This window comes from Lissotriton helveticus, chromosome 11, assembly GCF_964261635.1.
Source record: "Lissotriton helveticus chromosome 11, aLisHel1.1, whole genome shotgun sequence".
Lineage (NCBI taxonomy): Eukaryota > Metazoa > Chordata > Amphibia > Caudata > Salamandridae > Lissotriton > Lissotriton helveticus.
In genome coordinates this window covers 968,451,646-968,475,470 of record NC_136072.1, presented here as the reverse complement: position 1 = coordinate 968,475,470, position 23,825 = coordinate 968,451,646, and the positions used below count along the sequence as shown (strand labels likewise).

Here is a 23,825-nt window from a genome sequence, read left to right as displayed (position 1 = left end):
TTGGTCGCACTCTTATGCTTCACAATGCAGGCATGCATTCCGAGCGGAATGCATGCCTGCATTGAGAAAAGCAGGGGTGCAGTTCATCCCTGCACCTTGTGGCCGGCACCCCAAGGTGCCTGCCACCGGGTGCAGGGATCCACAGAGGGGCACCATAGGTGCCCCCAGGCTGCCATTCGGCAGCCTTGCACCCATGGGAGCCCTGCTGGGGGCCCCCAAAGACAGCTTCCGACTGCCTTTTCTTGCCTGACAGACCGGCACGAAAAGGCAGTGAAACACTGCCATCGTACTCCCGCAGTCGTAAAGAGGTGACCGGGGGAATACTGAAGGATTTCCGGATGGCAGACGGGCTCTCCGAGCCCGTCGTAGGCCATCCGGAAATCCGAGTAGGATTCCATTCCGACCGAGCCCATCGGAATGGCTCGGTCAGAATGGAATCCGGCGGGCACTGACCGATTCGGTCGAAGGGCTCCAAACATTGTTCGGAGCCCTACCGATCAGAATCGGACCCTAAAATGTTTAAGTCCTCATCGGCTCTCCTGATTTCCATGCTGCGCCTTCCCTGCAATATTTCCACTCATGTACATGGATACCGATGCTTCTTCAGTGGGAATCAAAGAAACATAGCTAACCAGATGATAATTTGAGTATATTATTAAACCTTAATCAGTCTACTCTCCGATATTACTGGCAAGAGCTGACACACAGATCCACTGTTTTTCTTCTTCGTATGAATAACAGAGTCAGTATTTCAGTAAATTGAAAAATAAAAAAAAATGGGGAAAAAACTCACGAAAAGCTCTTTCGGAAGAACTAGATGTTTTGTCCATTTAATGAGAAATACTCGAATAAACAAGCCTGTACTTTTCAGCATTTTTTCATTTGTGATTCGTCTCTGACTCACCGCTTGGAGTGGGCGGCCTGCTCAGAAGTGGCCTTCAATGGACATATTAATAGAATACTCGGTTTCCAGCGCCAAATGAGCTCCCAGCTTCAATTCGTGAAAAATTGTAAATAAACATTTAGCCAGACATAGATTTTTAGAGGCAGTAACATTTTATTATAGGACAAACAACAGTAGTGCTGATACATTCTTTCATATTAAATTCAAACACCAATTCATGCTGACCATTGGGGCAGGTGCTGCCTGCAGTCTACCCTCTGGGGCACCACGTGTCTGCCTGTGTCTCACCTGAAGTTTATGCGTGACACTTTTCTGTGTTTCCTAATTTCTCTTCTCCTGTGTGTACATCAGTGACTTGTAGTCCTCCTACAATCAAGGGGATACAGCTCTTGAATCCTTCACAGGAAAGCCACCAGGAGTAAATTCACCATTTCTTTTCTCTCGCGTCAAAGTAACTCAATATCTGTACAGTCCACTTGTCTCAATTTCTTAGGTGCTGCACTTGTCTCATCATCTCTATGCCATTTGCGTTTTAGTTGTCTCTGTGTGATGTCAGACCAACCAACCCCTCACTTGCTTCCCAAAGCTTCTTAGCAATGCCAGCATCTTGGGCGTAAGGACGCAGTTTTCTGGGCTGACAGTCTGAAAAATACCCACCATTATGCGTGAGCACCTCATCGGACACAGCACAGTGTATCACAGTCTGCGCCCCCGCTTCACATGAAATGAAGAACATGGACATAAATACGTACATCACGATGCGGAAAAGCACAGAAAATTGCGAAGTCCAGTCTCCAACAACATAACCTAAACAAAAGAAGACAAGAGTTATTAAAATTGTGCTGCAAAGTCTAAACACCGGTTCTTACGACCGATTTACCCACTGTTAATTAGTTTACTGGATTAGGATTGTACACAACATTAAGACTCAACGCGACATTTTATGGAGAATGGGCCCGTATGGACTCACACTGGCTGCCAGAATGGTGATGCGTTCTACGTATCAGGGGTTGCCAATAACATTTCACCAAAGGGGCATTTTTCATAGGAATAAAAAAACTGTGACAGAAAAACTAACTAAGCACAGGAGCACTATGAAATATCTAATGCAAGATTTGAGAACAATTAAAAAGTCAAGTGTGAACAGAATTAAAAATGCTACAAGGTGAGATGTGACTTAAACCAATCTAGTGAATAATGACAAAGCCGTATAACCTTCTCATGAAATGCCATGGCTTTAAGCCCAGTCCAACCAATGTTAAGTGTTAAAGAATGCCAAAAGCAAATGGCTGAAGAGGGCTGACCAAAATTCCATTGTCTCCGTACTCTATTTGTCTGATGTACTATGTATTACTAGCACCGTCTCTGTAAAACATATATCGTTTTCTGTAGGCAAGGCGTTAAAATAAAGCAGTACTATTCTGAAGTAATAAGGAAGAGGAGTGGCTTGAATCTTTGGGGCAGTATTCCATAGACCGGACTAAATAAATGAAAAGCTTGATTACGTGTTCTTTTTTTTAGTGTGAGAAATCTCCAGAATCAAGAATTAGGTGATGTGTAAATTTAGTTGCCATTTGGAAATGTTAAGCTTTTTTGGACGGTAGGAAATAAGGCCGAATCATATGGCTTCCAACATGCTAGAAGCACCTATAAACTCAAAGAGTACAGGTACAGCTCCCTGACACCAGATTAATCTGTGAAAAACTGCTCCCTCTATTGATCAATCTATTTTTAAAACGTTTGCTAAAATGGATAACTGAATTGATTCTAGGTGCTTGTGATAGAGGCATCTGAGAAGTTTCTGTTGATAGACAAATAGTCTTGTGATTTACAATACAGCGTTGTCACTTCAAAATCTTTTATTTGCACACAGTGAGTTTACAGCCGCCCCCGGCTTATCATTGGTTTGCTTCAGCATCACTCTTTCCTTCGTTCCCGTTTGTGAAGGCATGCCTGTGTCATGTCCTCTTCTTGTGTTTGGCCTTCCCCTGGAACATAGACCAAGTACTTGTGTGCTTCCACTGCTCCCGTTTTTGAAGCTGCTGTTTTTTTATGTGTTCCAGCACTCCATATGAGGGCTTGATTTCAGGCCGTCTCCCGTATCCCCATCCGTGTTGCTCCTTTTAACTCCAGCCCACACCTATCCATGTTGCTTCTTTTTCCTCCCTCCACTCTGCCCCAGTCCATTTCTTGTCCTCCTCACTTGCACCCTCGCAGTTACATATACATCCCTCCCCCACCCGCCCTCGTTCATGCTGTGTGTATGAATCTGGAAGCAGTTTCTAGTGGAAGAGCAGTACGCTCCTACAACCCCCTTGCCAGGAGCTGATGGTGCTATCATGATTTCTGGTTTTTGTTTGATTTCTTTTTGTTGGGACATGTTTTGTAAGCAGCATCTCAGGCAGGGAGCGGAGTTGGGGAGGGGGGTGGTGGGGAGGGGACTGGTGCTGGTTGCTTGCTGGCTCCTTTGTGTACACCAGTGAGCAGCTGCTCCAAAATTGCTTTCGTTGTTAGGTCTCGCCCCCACAGCACTTACGCTGTCTCTTTCTGTTCTGGCCTCTACAACTTCAACCGTGAATGAGGGCTCATTTTAACGAAAACAGATGAAAACCTGGAGGTCTCACGAGGGCACTTCTTCAAACAAATAGAAAAATAACAGGAGCATGGATGTATTTTATTTAGCAGCAATTGGCAGTTCTCTTCTGGGAACACCTCCAATCTGGATCTTTCCCAGTGTTTGCATTATTTCAGCTACAACAAGGTGGCTGTTTGCTTTTCACTATGTGTGCCTTGAGTGTGGTACTGGGGAACTAGGTCTGAGTCTCTGCATCTGTGATTCTGCGAATATCACTTAATCACCCCATGCCTCTAAACAATGCATGTGAGCTTGTGTAATGTACCTGGCGCTCATGTAAAGCAATCAGCCTTCGGGTTGTGCTTGCGCTATATTTAGAAATTGCAGAAAAATCAACTAACATGTAAAAACATAGCCTTTAAATAGGGAAATACAAACAGATACTGCTAGAAATTGGGTTTCTGGTGGCCACGTCGGGAATGAAAACCAGACCCCCTGCCCTGTGAGTTGTTTTGGGGGCCTGAAGTGAACTCCTTTTTATCTCCCCCCCCTCCTTCTTCTGGTGGGAACCCTGACCACCCTTTTGAGAGTCCCCCCCAACATGCTTTCTTGGACACTCTGGTGTTGATCCAGATGTCTGACTCCTCAGCAAAGTTTCTGAGATCAGTATGCTTAATATCCACTAGGTGTTGGCTCAGCTCTGTTAAACAAATATATTAATTCATGGCACGCTGCAGAAATAAAGAGTACTGATGATGAATACCAAGCACATGCTCCCTTAAAATTAAGTTGTACAGCCCTGGATAATCATCTACTTTGCTGCCCTTCACCCAGCCCTTCAGTGCCTTACCAGCATAGTGTAAGCAGTCAACCCAGCTCCGTGTGGATAACTTATGACTGACCTTAAACCTCTGTTGGTATCTCTCAGGTGTCAGCCCTAACCTACTAGTCAACAAGACCTTCATAACAGTCTAGCACATCTAGTCCCCCACCTCTAGTGTAAGAAGAGCAACATTCCCCACAATGGGCATGTACCTCTATAGACTACCACCCCGGAACTCCTCTGGGGCCTTGTGCACTCTTAGAGCCTCCACTAATACGCGCCAAATACTTGTCCACGTCATACCCCACCCCATAGCTAAGCACCAAATCCTTGGGTATTCTATCTGACCCATGTGAAGACACTGCAGGTATGCGGCCACCATTATTGTTTGCTGGACCCTATTTGCAGCGCTCTGAAATCAAGCTCTCTGAGGTTGAGCTCATGAGTAAGTTTCCTTTCCTCCAGAGTCATTCTCCTCTCCTGTAGAGGTTGCTCATTCTCTGCTTTAGATTGGCAAGCTCCAGTTTTAACTTTCTCTCCTCCTTCCTGTCTTCTAGCTCCTCTGGGGACAGATTCTTAGAGAAAGCACTGCTCTCTGGTATACACTACTGCTCCTGGCAAGTTGTTGGCACCCTCCACAGGCAGGTCTAGAACTATAGCAGGCTCCAGAATCAACTCATCCTCCTCCTCAGGAATTTCCTGCTCCTCATCTAGATTGTCATCCCCTGAAACCTGGCACTCTGCCCAGGCCCTCAAGGCTTTGTGCAGCTCCACCTTTCGGGTGAAGCCTTTCATGGAGACCTGATAATCTTTTCTTATGGAGACCTGAAACTCTGACCTGGCCAGATCAAACTCCAAAATTTCAGGTGCAGTTGCAAGTGTAGCTTCTCCAGATTGAGACATAATCTAACAAGAAAAATCAAAAGGCCAAACAGGGAAAATGGAAAAAAAATAGAAATGGTCTCAGTGTAGAGTTGTAGTGAACAATGAATTACTATATGGTATTGCCCGAACACAAGTCCTATCCTCACCACTGATCACCGCTGTTAAAAATTGGGTTTCTGGTTAGAAAAGGTATGAACCCTGTCCAAGCAGAAGCCACAATCATTTTCAGGGTAAGATAGATACACACTAAAAGATAACCTGTGCTCACCCTCTGGTAGATTGGCACAGAGCCATCAGGCTTAGCTAAGGAGGTAATGTGTAAAGTATGTGTGCAACACAAACACAGTAACAAAATAAATACTACATAAAAAGATTCCACACATGTTTATAAAAATCAATTATTGTATTATAAACATAACAAGACCAAAATGTCAAAAATCCAATGTATATAATTTGAGATATTGAATTTTAAAAGAATAAATGCAGTAAAGCGATTTGAAACAATTAGTGCTAAAAGGTTACTTTTGGCCGCACCTGACTGGGGCAAAGTCAAAGTTTGGGCCAACCTAGTAGAAGCACAGCCTGGCTACAGGACAAACACAGGCCTCGATGATCAAAGTGCCTTTCCTGGTTGCAAGCAACAAGATGCATCAATCTTCTTCGTGCAGTGAAGGCGATGGGTAAGTTCCGAAGACGGGTGCTGGAGTCGAGAGGCATTGAGCGATGTGAACGATTCTGCCGTGCAGTTAAGGGGATGCGCTGAACTCACCAAGCTGCAGCGGTAGCGATCCATCAATACCGTGAGGCAAATTGCTGGTTTCGATGCAATATGCCGATTGTACTCCCTCAACCAGGTTGATGTGCCAGTTTTGTTACACACAGACAGGAGATGCATCAAAATCAGTGTTGCATGCATCTGCACAGGAGCAGGTGTAGAGGCTTTGATATTCCCGAGTCTCAAGCAACCAGAGGCAAGCCAACAAGCCCTTGGAGTTCACTTGGGTTGAATGCAGAGTCCAGCTCTCCTACAGCAGAGTCAGAGAGCAGCAGGGCCACACAAGAGAAAAGTAGGCCTTCCAAATCTACAGTCCAAAGATGAGTCCTTTTAGCAGCAGAACAATCCTTCTGGAAGAGGTTCAGTTCAAGATCCAGTATTGTCAAATTTTAGGGGGTCATAGACCTACTACTTATACCCAAAAGTGCCCTTTTATGTAGGGGGTGATTTCAAAGCAGCTCTCTGAAGTGCACAGTTCCCTCTTTCAGCCTAATCCTGTCTGCCAGGGTATCTATCTAATCAGTACTTTCTGTGGAGACAGGGTGCTACCTATTTAAGTGGAGTGTTAGCCCCCTCGATTTCATCCTACCCAGTCAAGGCAATCAGAATGTAGATGTATGTAGATGGGTACACAGACACACTTATCATTCCTGTGCTCTCGCTAGAGGGAATGCACAAAGTCTAGTTGTCACCCACTCCTGACGTGTATCGGAGACAGGCTGTCAGGTACACAGCACAGAGCAGTGACTGCAGAGAAATGTCCACTTTCTAAACGTGTAATTTCTAAAATAGCATTGTTAAATACTACTTCACCAGTAAGTAGGATTTATCAATTCCAAACATATGAAAAAATGAAAAAGAAAAATGAAAATGGTACTCCTCTCTGATCAGTCAGTGTGGTCACCATTCTACACAGAACGCTTGGGTATTGGTATGCAAGGATCCCGGTGGTGAGACTTGAAAGGTGCTTCTATTTCTCCCCTGTCCATCTGCTCCCTCACTTCCATTGATGCATTGGCTCCCCACCCACCCTAAAAAAACAAAATGCTATGATATGGACACCACTGGCTGTGTCAAAGCGCTTTTTTTTTACATTACTCCCAACCGCCCTCCACCCCAAACCTCTTTTGTGTTGCTTCACACGACCTACTGTTGTGTTGCTTGCTTATCTTCTCCCCAACTGCCTCTCCTGTGTTGCGTCGCTTTACTTGTTCCCCGTTGTGTTGCTTTACTCGCCCACCCCCCGCTGCGCTGTGCTGCTTGGCCCACCCCTCCGGCCAGTCAAAAAGAGTTATGACATGGCCAGCACTAACAGCGGCATAGCGCTTTTTTCCATGACTTTTAGTCATGCTGAACAGCAACCGTGCTGCTCTACAACATGGCTAAAAGACATTGACAAAGCAAATAGCTCTCGTATTGCAGAGACTTATTGGCTTTGCCAATGCTTGCTTCAAGAATGGAAGGAGGGTATTAGAGTTGCTTGTGTGCTGAGGTAAGATGTGTCACAGCCTCAGGCCTGCTACGAAGCAACATCTGTCTCTGGTTTTGCCTTTTTCAAGTTTGGATTTTGAGGAGCTTGACATCATTTGAGGGATGAGGTGCCTTTTAGGTTGCAGCCTACCAGACAGCACAGCTGTCATGTTTTCTGAAGGCATCTTGGGAATATTCAGAAGATGACCTAGGAGTGCATTCTGTCTGTAGCTTGCCATTGCCTTTGTGGTTTGTAACCCATGTTTTCTTGCTTTCAATTTGCTGGCTTTATTTGTTTTAGGCTTCCCAGCTTGAGTTTGTACCTTTGCGTGACCAAACCTTATTTACAGTATGCTTCTAAGTGCTCTCTTTCTGTAAACACACCTTCAAATCTTGTACTGATCTCTTCACATTTGCTGTGAATTCAAAGGCCAAGATCCAATGTCAGGTGTTTTCTTTCTCTGACTTCAAAGTGAGAGGATTTATGTGACTATCTTGCTGGAAAAGGGGGCTAGGAAAGAGTTTTTTTCTAGCATACAACAACAATTAAATGAAGTATTTCAGAATGTATCAGAATTACTCCACGCTATGTCATGGCACTCTACGCCACCCTACTCTTAACCCCTGCACTGTACTCCAAAGCACTCTACATAACTGTACTCTACTCTGCATCACTGTACTCTATGCCACCACTGCCCTCTTCGCCCTCTACTCTACACCACTTCTCTCTGACACTCTACTAAGCAACACAGCACTCTCTGCCGCTTAACTGTATACCACTCTACACTACTCCACTCTAGGTTACTCCACTCTATGCCAATGAACTCTATGCCACTCAACTTTACTCCGTGCCACTGCCCTCTGCATCACTCAACTCTATGCCACTCCATTCTGCACCACTCTACGTCACTCTACTCTATTCCACTGCACTCTGTGCCTCTCTACTCTGCACCACTAATCTATACCATGGCAGTCTACGATGCTGCATTGCATGCTGCTGAATTCAATGCTACTGCACTGTGCCATTATACTCTGCAACACTCTATGCCAATGCACTCTACACCAGTCCACTCTACTTTATATCACTCCAGTGTATGTCACTCTACATGACTCCACACTATGCCAGTCCAAAACACAACACACTCTGCCATGCCACACTACAACACTCTACTCCACTCCACTCTACTCCACTCTTCACCATTCCACACCACTCTTCTCTGTGCCACTAACCTTTAATCATGCTCAACAGCAGCCACGCTAGTGTACAACATGGCTAAAAGACATTGACAAAGCCAATAGCTCTTGCATAGGCTAGACCTATTGGTTTTGTCAATGCTGGTTTGTGTCGTAGTTATGTTGGTGCTGAACCTTTAAAGCATTTAAAGTTGAGAACAAGTATTTTTAAGGTGACCGCTTTTCACCTTCAGTAGGGGAAGGGTTTGAAATGCTGTGTGATGTTTTGGGTCTTGCCTAGTCCGGAGATGAAGAGTACTACATCATGTTGGGCTTACTAGAGTCTGATTTACTAGTATGGTAAACCACTGTCAAGGAAGCTGCTGTAGTCTAGATGGAAGTTGAAAAGGGCTTCACTAGGAAGGAGTGGTGCTTTGAGGCAATGAAAGGTGATATTTAATGAGTAATTTTAGTTAGTAAATGGGAACTGTTCGAATTTGGGGCTTTTGGTTGGGGTCCCAGAATGTGCGAAGGGCATGGATGTTTAGTTTGATTGGAACAATGTATTCAAAGAATGCTGTAGAAGGAAATGTAGTAAATTATCTTTATGTAGTGGAGTATTCATAGAAATGCAATTTTTGTCTTACAGCCATTTAACTTTAGACTAATTTAATGTAATCAAGATTTTGGTTGCCCAATAATATACTACACTACTAAGCGCTCTTGGAAATCTAATTTCAGAATTAATATTGCCTCTCAATCTATCACTTGTCCTCACAGTACTATATATCCTACTAGAAAAGTGGTGTACTGCTAGCCTGAGAAACAAAGCAAAAAACACCCACACAGAGTACAAAAAAAGATTTTCACCAAAAACTTTAGAATGCAAGACAATTAAATAAACAATGGATAGGGAATGCAAGTCTATTGTTGCCTTATCCACAAGGGTACAAAAATAACAGATGATGGATTGAATGCTGAACAAATCAAACATTCACCCCCAGTCACAGACCTGGGTTACATCTATTGTTTTCTTGCTCGCCATGCCATTCCAGTTTGGACCCAGCCATGTACAAATCATTTTTAGAATTGCTCCTCATGGGAGCAGTCCATCCCAAACTGCCAAGCCAGATCCTCCCTGGACCAGAAACAAGTATTCTGGGACCGATTTTGGAGTATTATCCTTTATCAGCTGGGCTACCTTGAATCCGGTGGCATAGCAAGTACGGCACCCACGTCTGGGCATAATCTTCCGACTAATGGCAACAAATATGAAAAGATCAGATGATGGACGGAACACTGAACATGTCAAACATTCACCCCCAATCACAGATCTGGGTTAAGGCCATCATATTTTAACTCACCATGATGGCAGGCGTGGGGAATTCCTATCTCCCGACGCCCGAGACATCTAGATTTTCTAGGAGGGCAAGAGGTTTTAATTTGTATTTTGTCCAAAGGACAAGTAGACAGTTTTATGGTAATCCAATAAACAGCTGTTCAACCCTGTGGCTCACAGCCAGTTAATAAGTTGCTCTGAGCAGTTTATTGGCAGTGAAAGGGTTAATGCAAAAGCTGGGGCCTGCACTCCTGTGGCTTCTAGGCCCTCCCCTGGTAATTTTTTTTTGTTCCAGCATGAGACAAACATTGAGCTTCTGCAGCTCCAGTACACTCACAACAATGGCATGCAAGAGGCTGCCTTAGCTGCCTCTTGGCCCCTTGCTCTGATTTGAACTGTATGATCCCTGCCTTGTATTCTCTGCTCCACTCCTGGGTCTCTTGGGGCCCCAATATCCCGGCGCATCTGAAACTCACTTTGCTTTCCCTTCTCATGCACCCCCTCCTTTGCACTTTGTCTTTATAGACCATATGTTACACCCAGTGCCTGAACCTGCTAACCCCACCCCCGCCCTCTCTGACATCCCTGACCTGCTCACCTTGGCCTCTCATATCTTACATCATCAAGGGCTTACAATAAAACTCATTAGTTTTCCTATGAGGCTTTCATGCAGACCGAAGGCCACCCCTCAATTCTGTCCTTGCACTAGGCCTCTCATCTCACATTGTGCCTCCACCAGGGGCATTGTGAACACACCGCTGTAGCAACTACAGCAGCTGTGGCGTTCTTGATAAGCCTCTTCAGTCTGCAGGTCCGCAGACAAAGGCCCCTAATGGACTTGAAAGGGTGGGTGGGTGAGTGAGTGAGTGAGTGAGTGAGTGAGTGAGTGAGTGAGTGAGTGAAAGGGTGGAAGAACTGATGCATGGATGAATGAGTGAAAGGGTGAATGGATAGTTGCATGCATGAATAAGTGAAAGGGTGGATGAATACGTGCAAAAGTGGATGATAGATGCATAAATTAATGAGTGAAAGAGTGATTAGATAGATGCATGGATGAATGAGTGAAAGGCTGGATGGATAGATGGATGAATGATTGGAGTGAAAGGGTGAATGGATAGATGTGTGGATAAATGAGTGAGAGGATAGATGTAAGGATGGATGTGTGAAAGAATGATAGGATAAGTGCAAGGTTAAATGAAGGGATGGGTAAGTGGATGGATGGGTTGGAAGTGGATTGATGAGTGAAAGGATGGATGGCTTATTGAAAGGGTGGATTAATGGGTGAGAGGTAGAGTAGATGAATGGATGGCTGAGTGGGTAGGGGGATGGGTGGATGGATGAGTGGGTGGAAGGGTTGATGGATGGATGGATGGATGGATGGGTGGGTGGATAGTTGAGTGTAAAGGTGGATGGAGGGATTAGTGAAAGGGTGGATGGATATATGAGCAAAACAGAAGATGGATGGAGTGAAAGGGTGGATGGATGAGCGAAAGCATAAATGGAGGAAGTGAAAGGGTAGGTGGAGTGATGAGTGGAAAGGAGGATGGGGTGAATGGATGGTGTGAATGGATGAGTGAAAGGATGGATGGAGGGATGAGTGAAAGGATGGATGAATTTGAGTGAAAAGGAGGATGTGTGGGGTGAAAGGATGGATGGATGAGCAAAAAGATGGATGAGTGAAAGGAAGGCAGGATGGATCAGTTTGATCGAGAGGTTTGTAGATGGAAGGATAGGTTTGAACAGGGGCTTCGTGAACGACCCGCTTTGGTAGCAGGTGGAGCTCTTGATGGGCCTCTTCTGTCTGCAGCTCGGCAGACAAAGACTCGTAATTAATGTGAAAGGGTGTGAGTAAAAGGATGGATGGATGTGTGGGTGAAAGGATGAGTGAGTGTAAGTGTGGCTGAATGGATGAATGAGTGAGCGACAGGGATGGTTGAGCGACAGGGATGGTTGAGTGACAGGGATGGTCGATGGACAAAGGATGTTATAATGAAGGAAAGGGTGAATGAGTGGATGGGTTACAGGGTGTAAGGATTAGAGAGCGAAAGGATGGATGAGTGTAAATGATAAATGGATGGATGAGTGGAAGAATGGATTGATGGATGGGTAGAAGGGTGGGTGGATGGATGAGTGAAAGTGAGGGTGGATAGATGAAGTGAAAGGGTGGGTTTATGGATGAGCAGATGGATGAATGGTTGAAATGGATAGGTTTGGAGATGGATGGGTAGGTTTGGATATGGATGAGCGGATGGACTGACAGATAAACAGATGGATGAACAGATTGGTGAAAGGCTAATGAATGAAAGAATAAATGGGTGACAATGTAAAGGTGAAATGCTAGATATCAGTGGGTGAAAGGATGAATGGATAGATGCTTAGATGGAAGAGACACGAGAGCTATTCTGGAGAGGATTCCAATGACTTTTTTTGCTTGCTTCGTGTAATAAGAACTTACCCCAAAGTGGGGGGTATTTGAATTTTCTGGTTACTCACTTGGCCTACACTATGCTCCTTTCTCTACCTGGGGATTATCAGGTAGGCATGGTGCTGTTTGCCAGCGTGTTCTTACTAGACAGCCAGTATTTGGTCTCATAAAGGCCACATTGCCATAGAAATTCCTGGCACTGAACAAAAATACTTTGTAAAAGAGCAGAATGCTGTTACACACAATGAAGCCAGCTGATAGATGGGAAGAGAGATCATTTTAATAAAAACAAAAAGTCTTGGTTAACTCCGATTTAATTAGGGGCTCAAATGTTAAAAAGAAAGTCACAAAAGGTCACCAAAGATATATGTCTTTGTATTAATACAGATTTACATTTTTCTTCAAATCACTTGAATTTTCTTAAGTAGGCCAGGAAACCATAGTCCTAAAAAATATTTGTGAATTGCATCTTAGCATGAGCAAATATGAATGCGCCCCAGCGGAAATCTGTTGAGTGTTTACAAGTTCACTTTTTCTCCAACCACATTTTTCCCAGCCCTGGAAGAAACTTTACTTTGACATTGTCAGGGGTAAATTTTAGACTTTTCTCAGTATGGGAAAATATTAGAGAAGAGCTGGTGAAAACTTCCAAAATTCAAATCCTTCTTTAGTATTAGCTTGATATAACCAGAGAGGCTATTACCAGAGCTCTTCTATAATGATATTGCTGCCATTATTTGAAGGGGCACTACATGGCACCAAAGGGACAAGTGGATTTTGTTACAGGACAAGTAGATTTATGAAGCTACTTGTCCTATGGACAAGTACAAATTTCATTAAATTCCACACCCTTGCCATGCCATTCCAGTTTGGACCCAGCCATATGCAAATCGGTCTAGACCCTGCTCCCCTTGGTAACAGTCTACCCCAAATGCCAAGCCAGGTCCTCGATGGACCAAAAAAAAGCATCCTGGGACCGGTTTTGGAGTGCCACCCCTCATCAGCCTGGCTAACTTGAATCCGATAGCATAGCAAGCTTGGAGCAATGTCTGGGCATACCTCTTCCACTAAGGAAAAAGTAATGTTTTTTCTTTTTAATTGTACAGATTAACCAGGAAATGGGTCTCTATTAGGTATTGCCTTATAGTAAGGCTTTGTTTTATCTCTAAACTCACTTTCTGCAGGTTGAACTTGACCCGAAGGCTGAGTGCTTTACATGAGCACGAGTTACATTACACAAGGTCATATACATTGTTTAATAAAATTAATTGCAAATTAAGTGTTGTGCCTAGAATCACAGGATGTTGAGCTGATGCTCAGACTTGAAATTGGTTCCGCCAGTTAATACTCGGCAGCTCTGACAGTAATACCATGTCGCGGGAAGGACAGACAGGCAGAAGTTACATGAAAGCTTGGCTTATTATGGGCTCGAGTTTCCAACAGTCAGGCTTCCGACTTCAACCTAGCTTGAGCCTTCATTGGCTTGCCAACCTCTAAATATACACAACAACATACCAGCACACAAATAAAATAGACAAAATATTGTTGGCCACCCTATGAAACACCACAAAACTTTCAGTGATGAACCCTGTGCAGAAACAATCTCTACTGTTTTAAATTTATAGTAATCTCTCTATTAGTTCACAAGGACAAGCCACTCAGATCCCCCAAAAATATTTAGTTAGCACAGGCCTTCGGAGAACTTGTCCAACTCATGCAAATACCTGAACCAACGGAGCCATGCTTTATCGTCTCATGAACAACTGTCACTTACTCCAATAACTTAAAGAGAATGGTTGCAACCTTGTTCACTTATCAACCAACATCCAATTTGCTGCATTTGACCAATCTCCTCAAAAAAAGTGTAGTTGACTAACATCAAACTCAATATTTTGGACCATATTAAGATGATCGAAAAGAATGGCAGTAGTCATCACAACCATGCTGTAAAATGTCCGTATATAAATCAATAACAGTGTTGGGGCCCTGTGGTAACCTAATCTGTTAGCAGCCTTCTATACAACTGACCAAACAGTCCTAATATACTAACTCCATTAATCTAGCACTAGCATGGATCAGATCGTTCCTTCTTGATCTACAGGTCCCACATAATGGCAATGCCTTTTACCCAGGTCTGGGTTAATCTAAAATACCAGGCACAAAAAGTGTAAAAATAGAGATTACGGTGTTAGAAGCCCCTATTCTTTTTTAGGCTGGTAAAATTAGTCCTGCTCGCCTTAGGCCATGCCACTGTCATTTACATAGGCAGAAAAATGTATAGAGCTAATGGAGTGCCCGCTCCTATTGGCTTCTCAGATTTCAAATGTGAAGGATGGTGTATGTCATCTCAGAAAAATAAAATAATTTTGGGCTTTTCAACATGACTCAAACCATCAAAATTTTAACAGAACAGGTACACTATCCAAGTATGACAATATTAACAGTGGTCATTTGAGTTTGCCCCAGCATATGAGGGGCCAAAAGACAAACTCTGAGGAACTCACTGGCAAAACAGTGCTCTAACCTTAGGAACTGAAGCCAGGCAGCATCTATTTTTTTCAGTCATTCTCAAACTCTCAAGGAAAGTTTTTTACATTGATCACCCTCTCACTCATAGATTTGGTGTGGTCACTCTGCCCATACACCAGCCTTTTAAGGGTGAGGTCACAGTAAACACAGCTGATTCTTGAACCTGGAATAGCAGGAAAAGCTAAATGTTCAGTTTCTCTCAATTCTATTAGATCTCATGGGTTTAACAATCTCTTGTTTTTCAAATGAAGCAATGGCACTCAGATTGTTTTTTTCTTAGCCAGTACGAATTTTTCATTCAAATTTCGGTTCTCGTACTGGATCCAAACTGCTAACATAGCCAGAGTGGAGAGGTGTGGCTCACTGGTTAGAGGCGGCAGACCCGGAAGCAGAGAACGGCCCGGGACCAGGGTTCAATTCCCGACGCAGCAGGGTCGTGGACCAGGGACAGCGGACTCGATAATTCTCGCCTCGGTGCCTACTCTAACCAGGGATCACACTCGGCAACTCTGGGCATTAGCTTGCCTCATCTCTACAATGGCCCCCCACATTCACCGGGGATGCCTGGTTTCACCTTGGAGATACCCAGTAGGGACCATCTCACAGGGATAGCCAGGACGGGTTCCCCAGCGGTCTACAGCGCCACGACGCCTCAGGGCAGCAGTGCGCTTTACAAGACACATACATACATACATTTATTATTTTCCTTATTCATAGGATTGTATTGTACCTTTATGCACCACACTGAGCAAAGGTGCCCCATTGGCATATGCGTTATCTTCTAATTGAGGTTGGAGTAATTAGTCAGAGGCTGATGCAGTGGCTGGGAACAATACTACCTAGGGGATTATGAATGGAAAACACACTTTTGGGAAAACCCACATCTTAAGCATTCCATTATCAATTTACACGAAACTTGGCAACATTTCATGTAGATTATTCAGACATAAAAGTTGTTAGATATCAACTAAATGCTTTCACGATGCAACTGCTGCTTCAACATAAGTACAAAGTCAATATCAACAACACTATTTTTATTGGTATTTTGCGTCTATGATTCAGCACCATGATTTAAAACTGTAGAATGCATTTATTATTAGTTAATTCATGTCTGCTGTAAAAGTTGTTCTAAGGCACATTGATCACTTTTTGAAACAAGTACTGACATCCATGGTGTTGACAGGTTTCATTGGAGACCTACCAAATCATAACTGTTCTTAAATCTCCAACACATTTGCTAAAGAGAACTGAACCAGTTGATAATGTATTTAATCAGTGTTGAAAGGTGGTTTGTTAGTAGGAACAGGTAGATACCTACAGCTAGTAATAACACCACAATCACAAATAAGGCCCCGTCAAGTCCCAATAAATGAATCCTTGCTCAAACCGTGGTAGCTTGGCTGATGAGCTAAGTTAACAATGGCTTAACTTAGAATACAGGTGTGCAAAGCATTTAATGTCACCAAAACTGTAAATAAGTAAAGGACACAACAACAACAAAAACACCAATTTATAACAATAGAGATTATTTTTATATTGAAAATGACAAAACTCTAATCTAGGGAACTGGAAATATGACATTTTTAAGTTGAAATTTGTAAAATTATGCTTTTTACTGCCTAAAAGAGTAAAAGTGACGACCAAGGCTATCTGGTCGTGCTGGACCGGGACAAAGTCAAAGTTTCAGGCCGACCACTATTAAGCGCGGTCAGATGTGATGAATGGTTGGGCTCTGGTCAAGTTTTCACTTTCTTACTTGGGCACTTTTTTGGAGCTTTTTCTCTCGATGTCTAGAGATCTGATCCTTGGATTCAGATTTCGATGATGCCGGCCTGCTGCAGCATGATGCCTCTGTGAGTCATGAAGGTGTTTGTGTTTGTCGTTGACAATGAGTAGCTCAGGAGCAGTCAGCTGGGCAAACCTTTACAGACAAGCAGAGTCTTCTTCTGGAGCTTTTTCACAAAAGTAGGCAAAAAGTTCCCAAACATTCAGATCTTGTTCTGAAAGGTTCCCCGGGGGTCAGAAAAGGTCCATAGCACCATCTAAGGGTTCAGAAGCTCTGGTTTGCCTCTTGGAGCCTGGGACTCCAACTCCCAGAATGCACCTGGCCAGTCCAGGAAAATCCAGGTAAAGCTGGTCAGCTGGCGTCGTTCTCTTAGTGGATGTTGCTGCTGGCTTCTTCCAGTACATTTATACCTGTTGCTGCTTGAGGTGTCTACTCCTTACCCTTGAAGACAGGCAAAAACCTATTTATGTGGAGCCTTTAAAGTGCAGCAGGTGCAGTTATTCTGAGTGCAGTCCTCTGTTGTGCAGTCCAAGGGTCCAGCAGGGCAGACCTTCTTCTTCAGATGTTTCAGGCAGGGATCTGAGGTGCACTTGCAGCTCTCCCATATTTAATCCCTATTCTGGGCTCGAAAGAGGGGGGACACCTTCTGCCACCTTCTGCCACAACAACGTCCTGGGAAGTGTGGCATATTTTTGTCACAGAATGTGCATCTCTTTAAAAATCAAAATGGAGAAAATCTCTCCTTGGTGTTCAAGTCTGGATAACCCAACACACAGGTGTGGCAAACTTCCCTACACTCCCTTTCCAACCCTTCTCATAATCTAATTAGAGGGGCTCCCATCTGGCTGGGGATCAAGGAGGTGGGGGCTGAACTAGATCCTGTGACATTTGTGCTTCTGCCTTTGGAGATCAGTTTATCTCCCAAAACCCTTTCCTGTTCCTGGCTTTTCCAAGAAGCAAATCTCCTCTCACCAAACGGCTGCATGGTTTCAGTCCCACACCTCTTCGCACCAAATCAGGGAGAAGTTTAGCTCAGGCTGTCAGAGTCTTGACAATCAGAAAAGGCTGCTACAGGGCTGTTTAAGTAGCTTCAGGAAAGTTCTAAAACCACTTTCCTGCAATAGTTATAATAAATTTGACCTTGGCAAGTTGTTGGATTTATTTTAACTATTATTCTAATACTTTGAATTATGTTGCTAGCTAACTCCTACCAAACATTAGACTTTATTGAAATTTAATAAAGCCTTCTCATTTTAGCCTATTGGGCTAGCAGCACTAGAATGGGGAAAAATGACTTTGGCTGTTTTTCTCTCACCAGGGCATACCTTAGGTGTGACTTATATGTAATAAAAAGGATGTTTTGGACTTTGGAAGTACTTTTAATTCCACAGTCAAATTTGGGCACAGTTTTATTATAAAACCAGCCTGCAAGGCAGAGCTGGCTCCATTTAAATGACACCAGACACCACAGCAGTGTACACTAAAGTCCACTGGGGGTTCTAAACCTACATGCCCTACCATATACTAGTGACTTACAAGTAGGTTGTCTTAGCCAATTGTAATTACCCCAAAGACCATATACATTTTAAGGATGGAGCACTGGGCCTGGTTAGCAGAGCCCATGGCACTTTCCGAGTCAGTAACCACCAGTATCAGTCAAGAAATGGAGGTGAGCTAAAGAATGATGATGGATTCAACCCAGATCTGTGCCTGGGGGAGAGTGTCTGAAAAGTTTCAGTGCTCCGTCCACTTGTAGCCTTTCTGGAATCTAACAATCTACTTCACCGCTCCCAGACTGGGTTTCGTCCCCAGCTTGGCACTTCGACCGCCCTCCTTGCAGTGACAGAGGAAGCCAGATGGATCCTAGATCAAGGGGGCACTGCAGCAATTATCCATCTCGATCTCAGTGCAACATTTGACACTGTTAATCATAATACATTGATCCTCGGACTCAAGAACTTGGGAGTAGCCGGTTCAGCGGTAGCCTGGCTGCAGTCTTTTCTCAGCGAAAGCTCGTTTAAGGTTTTTGAGGGAGATGTTGTCTCTAACCAGTTGCCGCTCAGCTGTGGGGTCCCCCAGGACTCTGCCCTGAGCCCCACGCTGCTTAATATATATATGAGACCCTTGGCAAAGATTGTCCATCCATTGAGCATAAAAATCATCACCTATGCAGATGATACCCAGCTAGTGGTGGCACTTAACCACCCCGAGGAGGTTGCCAGGAAACAGGGCACGTAGGCTTCAAAACGGTATGAGAGAGCAAATCACTTCAAACGTGGCTGATTTAAGAAAGAAGGGTCCAGTCAGGGTTAATCTGCTGGGCCTGCGAAGAGCATTAATATATTCACACCATGGGGCAAAAATGCTCTGTATTCAATGGTTTTGTGACTAAAGGAAATGTCTCAGCCCACACGGACTGAGACGTTTCCTCTACTCACGAAACCATTTGCTCGCTCATACCGTTTTGGAGCCTACGCATCCTGTTTCTCCTCAGGCCCATAGTTTGGGCTACTGATGTTAGCTTGCCCCCATCTCTCCTCCCCACACTCCTATCCTGAGGAAGACCCCAACGCGAGGTATATACTTACCTACTACTCTTCAGGGGTCGAAACGTTGACATCTAACAGACTAGCCAGTTTGATCAACAGCGATTCATCACTGTGTCTTTTGTCAGCAACTAAATGTCTGGATTTAATGTGATTTACCTGGCTCTTGTATGAGCCCCTTCCTGAAAAATAACTGATTGTGTGAATCATACATTGTGCTACCCACTTCCTTATGCTCATTTCATTCACTAAACCCTCACCCTTCCCTCCTGGGGCACTGCTTTGAAAAATGGTGTTAACAAATGCTATAAAATTCAGACTGTTCAGTGTGATTAAAAAACACTGTTTATCAAGAATACTACGATTCTGTGTGTAATTGTATATAATTTATTAGTTCTTTAGTGTACATTAATTTGTATACTGGTACCATTCCCTTATGTATTAAACTTAATGGGGACAAGACTGAGCTTTTGCTCCTGGGCAACTCCCCCTCTTTCAATCCGGCATTACTTTGGCCCGATTGTCTAGGCCCGGCCCAAGTCCCTAAAGACCAGATTAAGAGCCTCGGTATTTGGCTTGACCATTCCCTTACTTTTAATCATCAGGCAGCGAAGCTTTCAGCGACTTGCTTCGGCCTAATAAGGATGCTTCGCAGGGTCCTTCCTCTCCTCCCTTTTCATGCCAGAAAGATCATGGTCCAAGCTCTGATACTCTCCCGCTTGGATTATGGGAACGCCTTATATCTGGGAGCTCCACAGCACACCAGCAATAAAATCCAAGTTATTCAAAACTGTGCTACTCGCAAGCTTCTCCAGATTCCACGTTGACAGTTCGCCAAACAAGCTCTAAGGCGCTTGCATTGGCTGCCGGTCAGGAAAAGGATCCAGTTCAAGGCTATGTGCTCGGCCCATAAAGCCTTTTGGAAGAACGGCCCGCCCGTTCTCCAATCGCTGATCACTCCCTATCAACTGAGGAGAGTCCTTCGGTCAACTGCCTCTTTTCTCACCTTACAACCCAGAATAAGGAGAGCCAGATGTGGTGAGCGCTCCTTTTCATATAGTGGTGCCATCGGTTGGAATTCCCTTCAACTTCATTTGCGGAAAGAGCCCAATCTGCTCTCTTTCCGAAAGCTCTTAAAAACCTGGCTCTTCTAGATCCATGTTCCTCTCTCATGCTCTGATTTTGTACTCGTCCGCAGCCCTGGGAGGCCTCCGGGTAGCCATCGCGCTTTACAAATGACATGTCATTCATTCATTTATTCAGCTAAAGAATGATGATGGATTCAACCCAGATCTATGGGTGAGTGTCTGAAAAGTTTCAGCGCTCTGTCCATCACCTCCGTGTGTTTGCTAAGAAATGGGAGTGATCAGGGCACAAAGGATGACTTTCTTAAATTCAGTCTCTATGTTACCCAGCTTTGCACTAGCAATGTTTGCAGGGTCTATGTTAAATTAATACGATCTTTTCGATTAATTGGAAATGGAAATGGAAATGGAGAAGGTTCTTAATAGAGCGCACTGCGAACAAGCGGCTTCCTGGCGCTGAGGTAGAAGGCTAGGGCAGAGATGTGATTCAGCCGGAGTACGCTATAGAAAACAGATGAGTCTTGAGGGCTTTACGGAATTGGGGGTAGGATGGGATAGACCTAATTGACAGGGGGAGGCTGTTCCAGAAACGGGGAGCCAGTACCGAGAATCTGGTGCCTCCCGTTTTCGATTTGCGAAACCGCGGAACATTGAGGAGGAATTGGTTGGAAGAGCGGAGGGCACGGGTGGGAGTGTAAGGGATGATGAGTGAATTGATGAAGGCTGGGGCCATGCGAATACGGGCCATGAAAGCCAGGCAGCCCATCTTGAAAAGGGATCTTTGGCAGATGGGGAGCCAGTGAAGGGATTTCAGGACAGGCGTGATATGAGAAGATTTAGGCAGGCGATGAATGATTCGAGCAGCTTGGTTCTGGATGGCCTGCAATCGGCGCAGTTCGTAAGCCGGGATGCCCGCGTAGAGACTATTCCCGTAATCAAGACGGGAGAGAATCATTGCTAGCATGATAAGTTTAAGGGCATCGGAGGAGAAAAAGCGGGACACTTTCCGAATGATACGGAGGGAGAGAAAACAGGAAGAAACAACGGAGCTAATCTGGGCATGCATGGAGAGGTCCCCACTGACTTTAATGCCCAGGGTTTTTGCAGAGGCCGATGGTATGGGCAGGGGGCCAAAGATAGGGGGCCAAAAAGCAGATGACCAAGGGGAGATGGAATGGCCAGTCAGGACCAACTCCGTCTTGTCCAGGTTGAGCTTAAGTTGGTTACAATTCATCCACTCCGAGATAAAGACAAGAGTGGAGTGAAATTTAGGTAGGGAGTGCAAAGGAGAGGAAAGGTCAAAAACAAGCTGGAGGTCATCCGCATAGTTATATACGGAGACCCCCATGTCAAGGAGAGAAAGAATAAGGGGACGAATGTAAAGATTAAAGAGAAGGGGGGACAGGGCAATGTGGCCAGACAGATGGACTGCCTGAGTCCGTCCATTAAGAAAGGAGGCGAGCCAAGAGAGCGCGGTACCCTGAACGCCCGCTGCGCTGACCCGGTCGAGAAGGATGGAATGGTCGACCGTGTCAAACGCAGCGGACAGATCAAGCAGCACCAAAGCTTGTGGCAAGTTGGAATCTGCCTTGCTCTTGAGCTCGTCCAGGACGGACAGGACCACTGACTCAGTAGAGTGAGCTGGGCGAAAACCCGCTTGGTGGGAGGCCAAGAGATGGTTGTCCTCAATGTAGGAAGAGAGACAGGAGGTAATGTGGCTCTCTAATATCTTCCCAAGGTAGGGAAGAAGGGAGATAGGTCTAAAGTTGGAAGAAAGGGAAGGGTCTGCACCGTTTTTTTTTAGGATGGGGCGAACTATTGCGGATTTGAAACATTTGGGAACTAGACCTGAGGAAATGGAAGAATTAAGAAGCGAAAGAGGGGGATCAGGACAGTGAGTGAAGAGCTCTCTCAGAATGTGTGCAGGAGCACAGTCAACTGGGGAACCTGACTTCACTTTCTGAAGTAGTGCCAAAAAGGGGTTTAGAGTGATGAGTGGAAACTGATCAAGGAACGAAGAGGGGGGGGGGGGGAAGTGACAGGGAGGGAGAGGAAACAAGGGGTGTTGAGGGAATGTTGGATTTGATCTTCGCGATTTTGTCTAAAAAGAAGTCGTTAAGGGACAAGCAAAGATCTTGGGAGGGGACAGGATTGGAGTTAGCTCTGTCCGAGGCGACTAAGTTGCGGACTATGGAAAAGATTTCCTTCGGTTTGTTAGCTGATTGAGATATCTTTTCCGAAAAGTACAGAGTTTTGGCTAAGAGAATAGCCTTCTTGTAATTATTCAGGAGGAGTTTGTATTTGGATCGCAGAAGAGGGCAGTAATTACGTCTCCAATGGTGTTCAGAGCGCCTAAGGTCCAGTTTGAGAGCTTTCAATTCATCTGTGAACCATTTTTGGGCGTCATGGGGGCGACAGGTCTTGACTTTCCTAAGAGGGGCAACGCGATCACAAGTGGAAGACAGCCACTGATTAACAGCGTCTGCTTGAAGATCAATGGAGAGGGCACCTGGGTCAGGAGAAGAAGCCGCAAGAGAGGAGTAAAGGAGGTTAAGATCAACCCGATTCCAAATGCGAGCTGTGATATTCTTAGTCAAAGGGTTTTTTTTGGGGCTCCAAGCTCAATAAGAAATGAGATCAAAAAGTGGTCGGACCAGGTACAAGGGACGATTGTAGGAGAAGAAACAGTACAACTGGCTGACCATATCTGATCTAAGGTGTGGCCGTGAATATGGGTAGGGGAATGGAGGTGAGGAAGAAAATTAAGACACTGGAGAGTAGCTGAAAAATCTTTGGAGGACAGGTCCTCCCTAGAATCACCTGGCCAGTAATTAAAATCTCCGAGAAGGAGTAGTGAAGAGTTGTTGACCACAAGAGTGGCCAGTAATTCTTGTAAAACAGGTACAAAAGTAGGCATGTTCAGAGAGGGACGAAACATTAAGATTATTGTGAGGGGGGCTAAGAGGTTGAGTGAGCGAGCAACCAAGAAATCTATATCAGGAATGGGAAGTTGGGGAAGAATCTGAAACTGGAGATGGGAACGAATGATCATCGCCACACCCCCGCCGGCCTTACCGGCTGGACGATCCGCCCTAAGAGCATAGTACGAGTCGGGGAGGGCGGACAACAGATCAGGCAGGGAATCAGCAGAAAACCACGTCTCGGTAAGAAACAAAAAGTCCGGAGCGTCAGTATCCAGTAAGTTAAAGAGCTCATATTTGTGCTTGCCTGCTGATCTGGTGTTTAACAGGCAGGCAGTGGCCATGGTGGGTGTGGAGAGAGAGAGGGGAGTGAGGGGAAGGGAAGTCTGTAATCGGGAAGAGAGCAGTGCGGATTCAGGTGAGGGAGTAGAGGGAACAGAGATGCCCAGGGCCGCCATGCGCATAGACAGAGACGTGGTGATGGGCTGTGCTGTGTTTAAGGGGAGAAGTTGGGCTGGGGTATAGGTGAGGATTGGGCCAGAGTCCGAGGCCCCTGGTCCCTGTCGGTCACGGACGGGCGCAGACGGGC

At 44.9% G+C, this 23,825-nt stretch overlaps 1 protein-coding gene across 1 annotated transcript in view; it reads right to left on the bottom strand.

Annotated features, from left to right (window-relative positions):
• Positions 1-1,037: 1,037 nt before the first annotated feature.
• Positions 1,038-23,825, bottom strand: part of LOC144792343 (retinol dehydrogenase 12-like) — a 71,121-nt gene continuing 48,333 nt past the window's right edge. Inside the window, exon 4 of the mRNA XM_078667302.1 lies at positions 1,038-1,711. Within this exon, the coding sequence (XP_078523428.1) occupies positions 1,437-1,711 (275 nt within the window). The 3' untranslated portion in view covers positions 1,038-1,436. The remainder of the gene's footprint in view (positions 1,712-23,825) is intronic.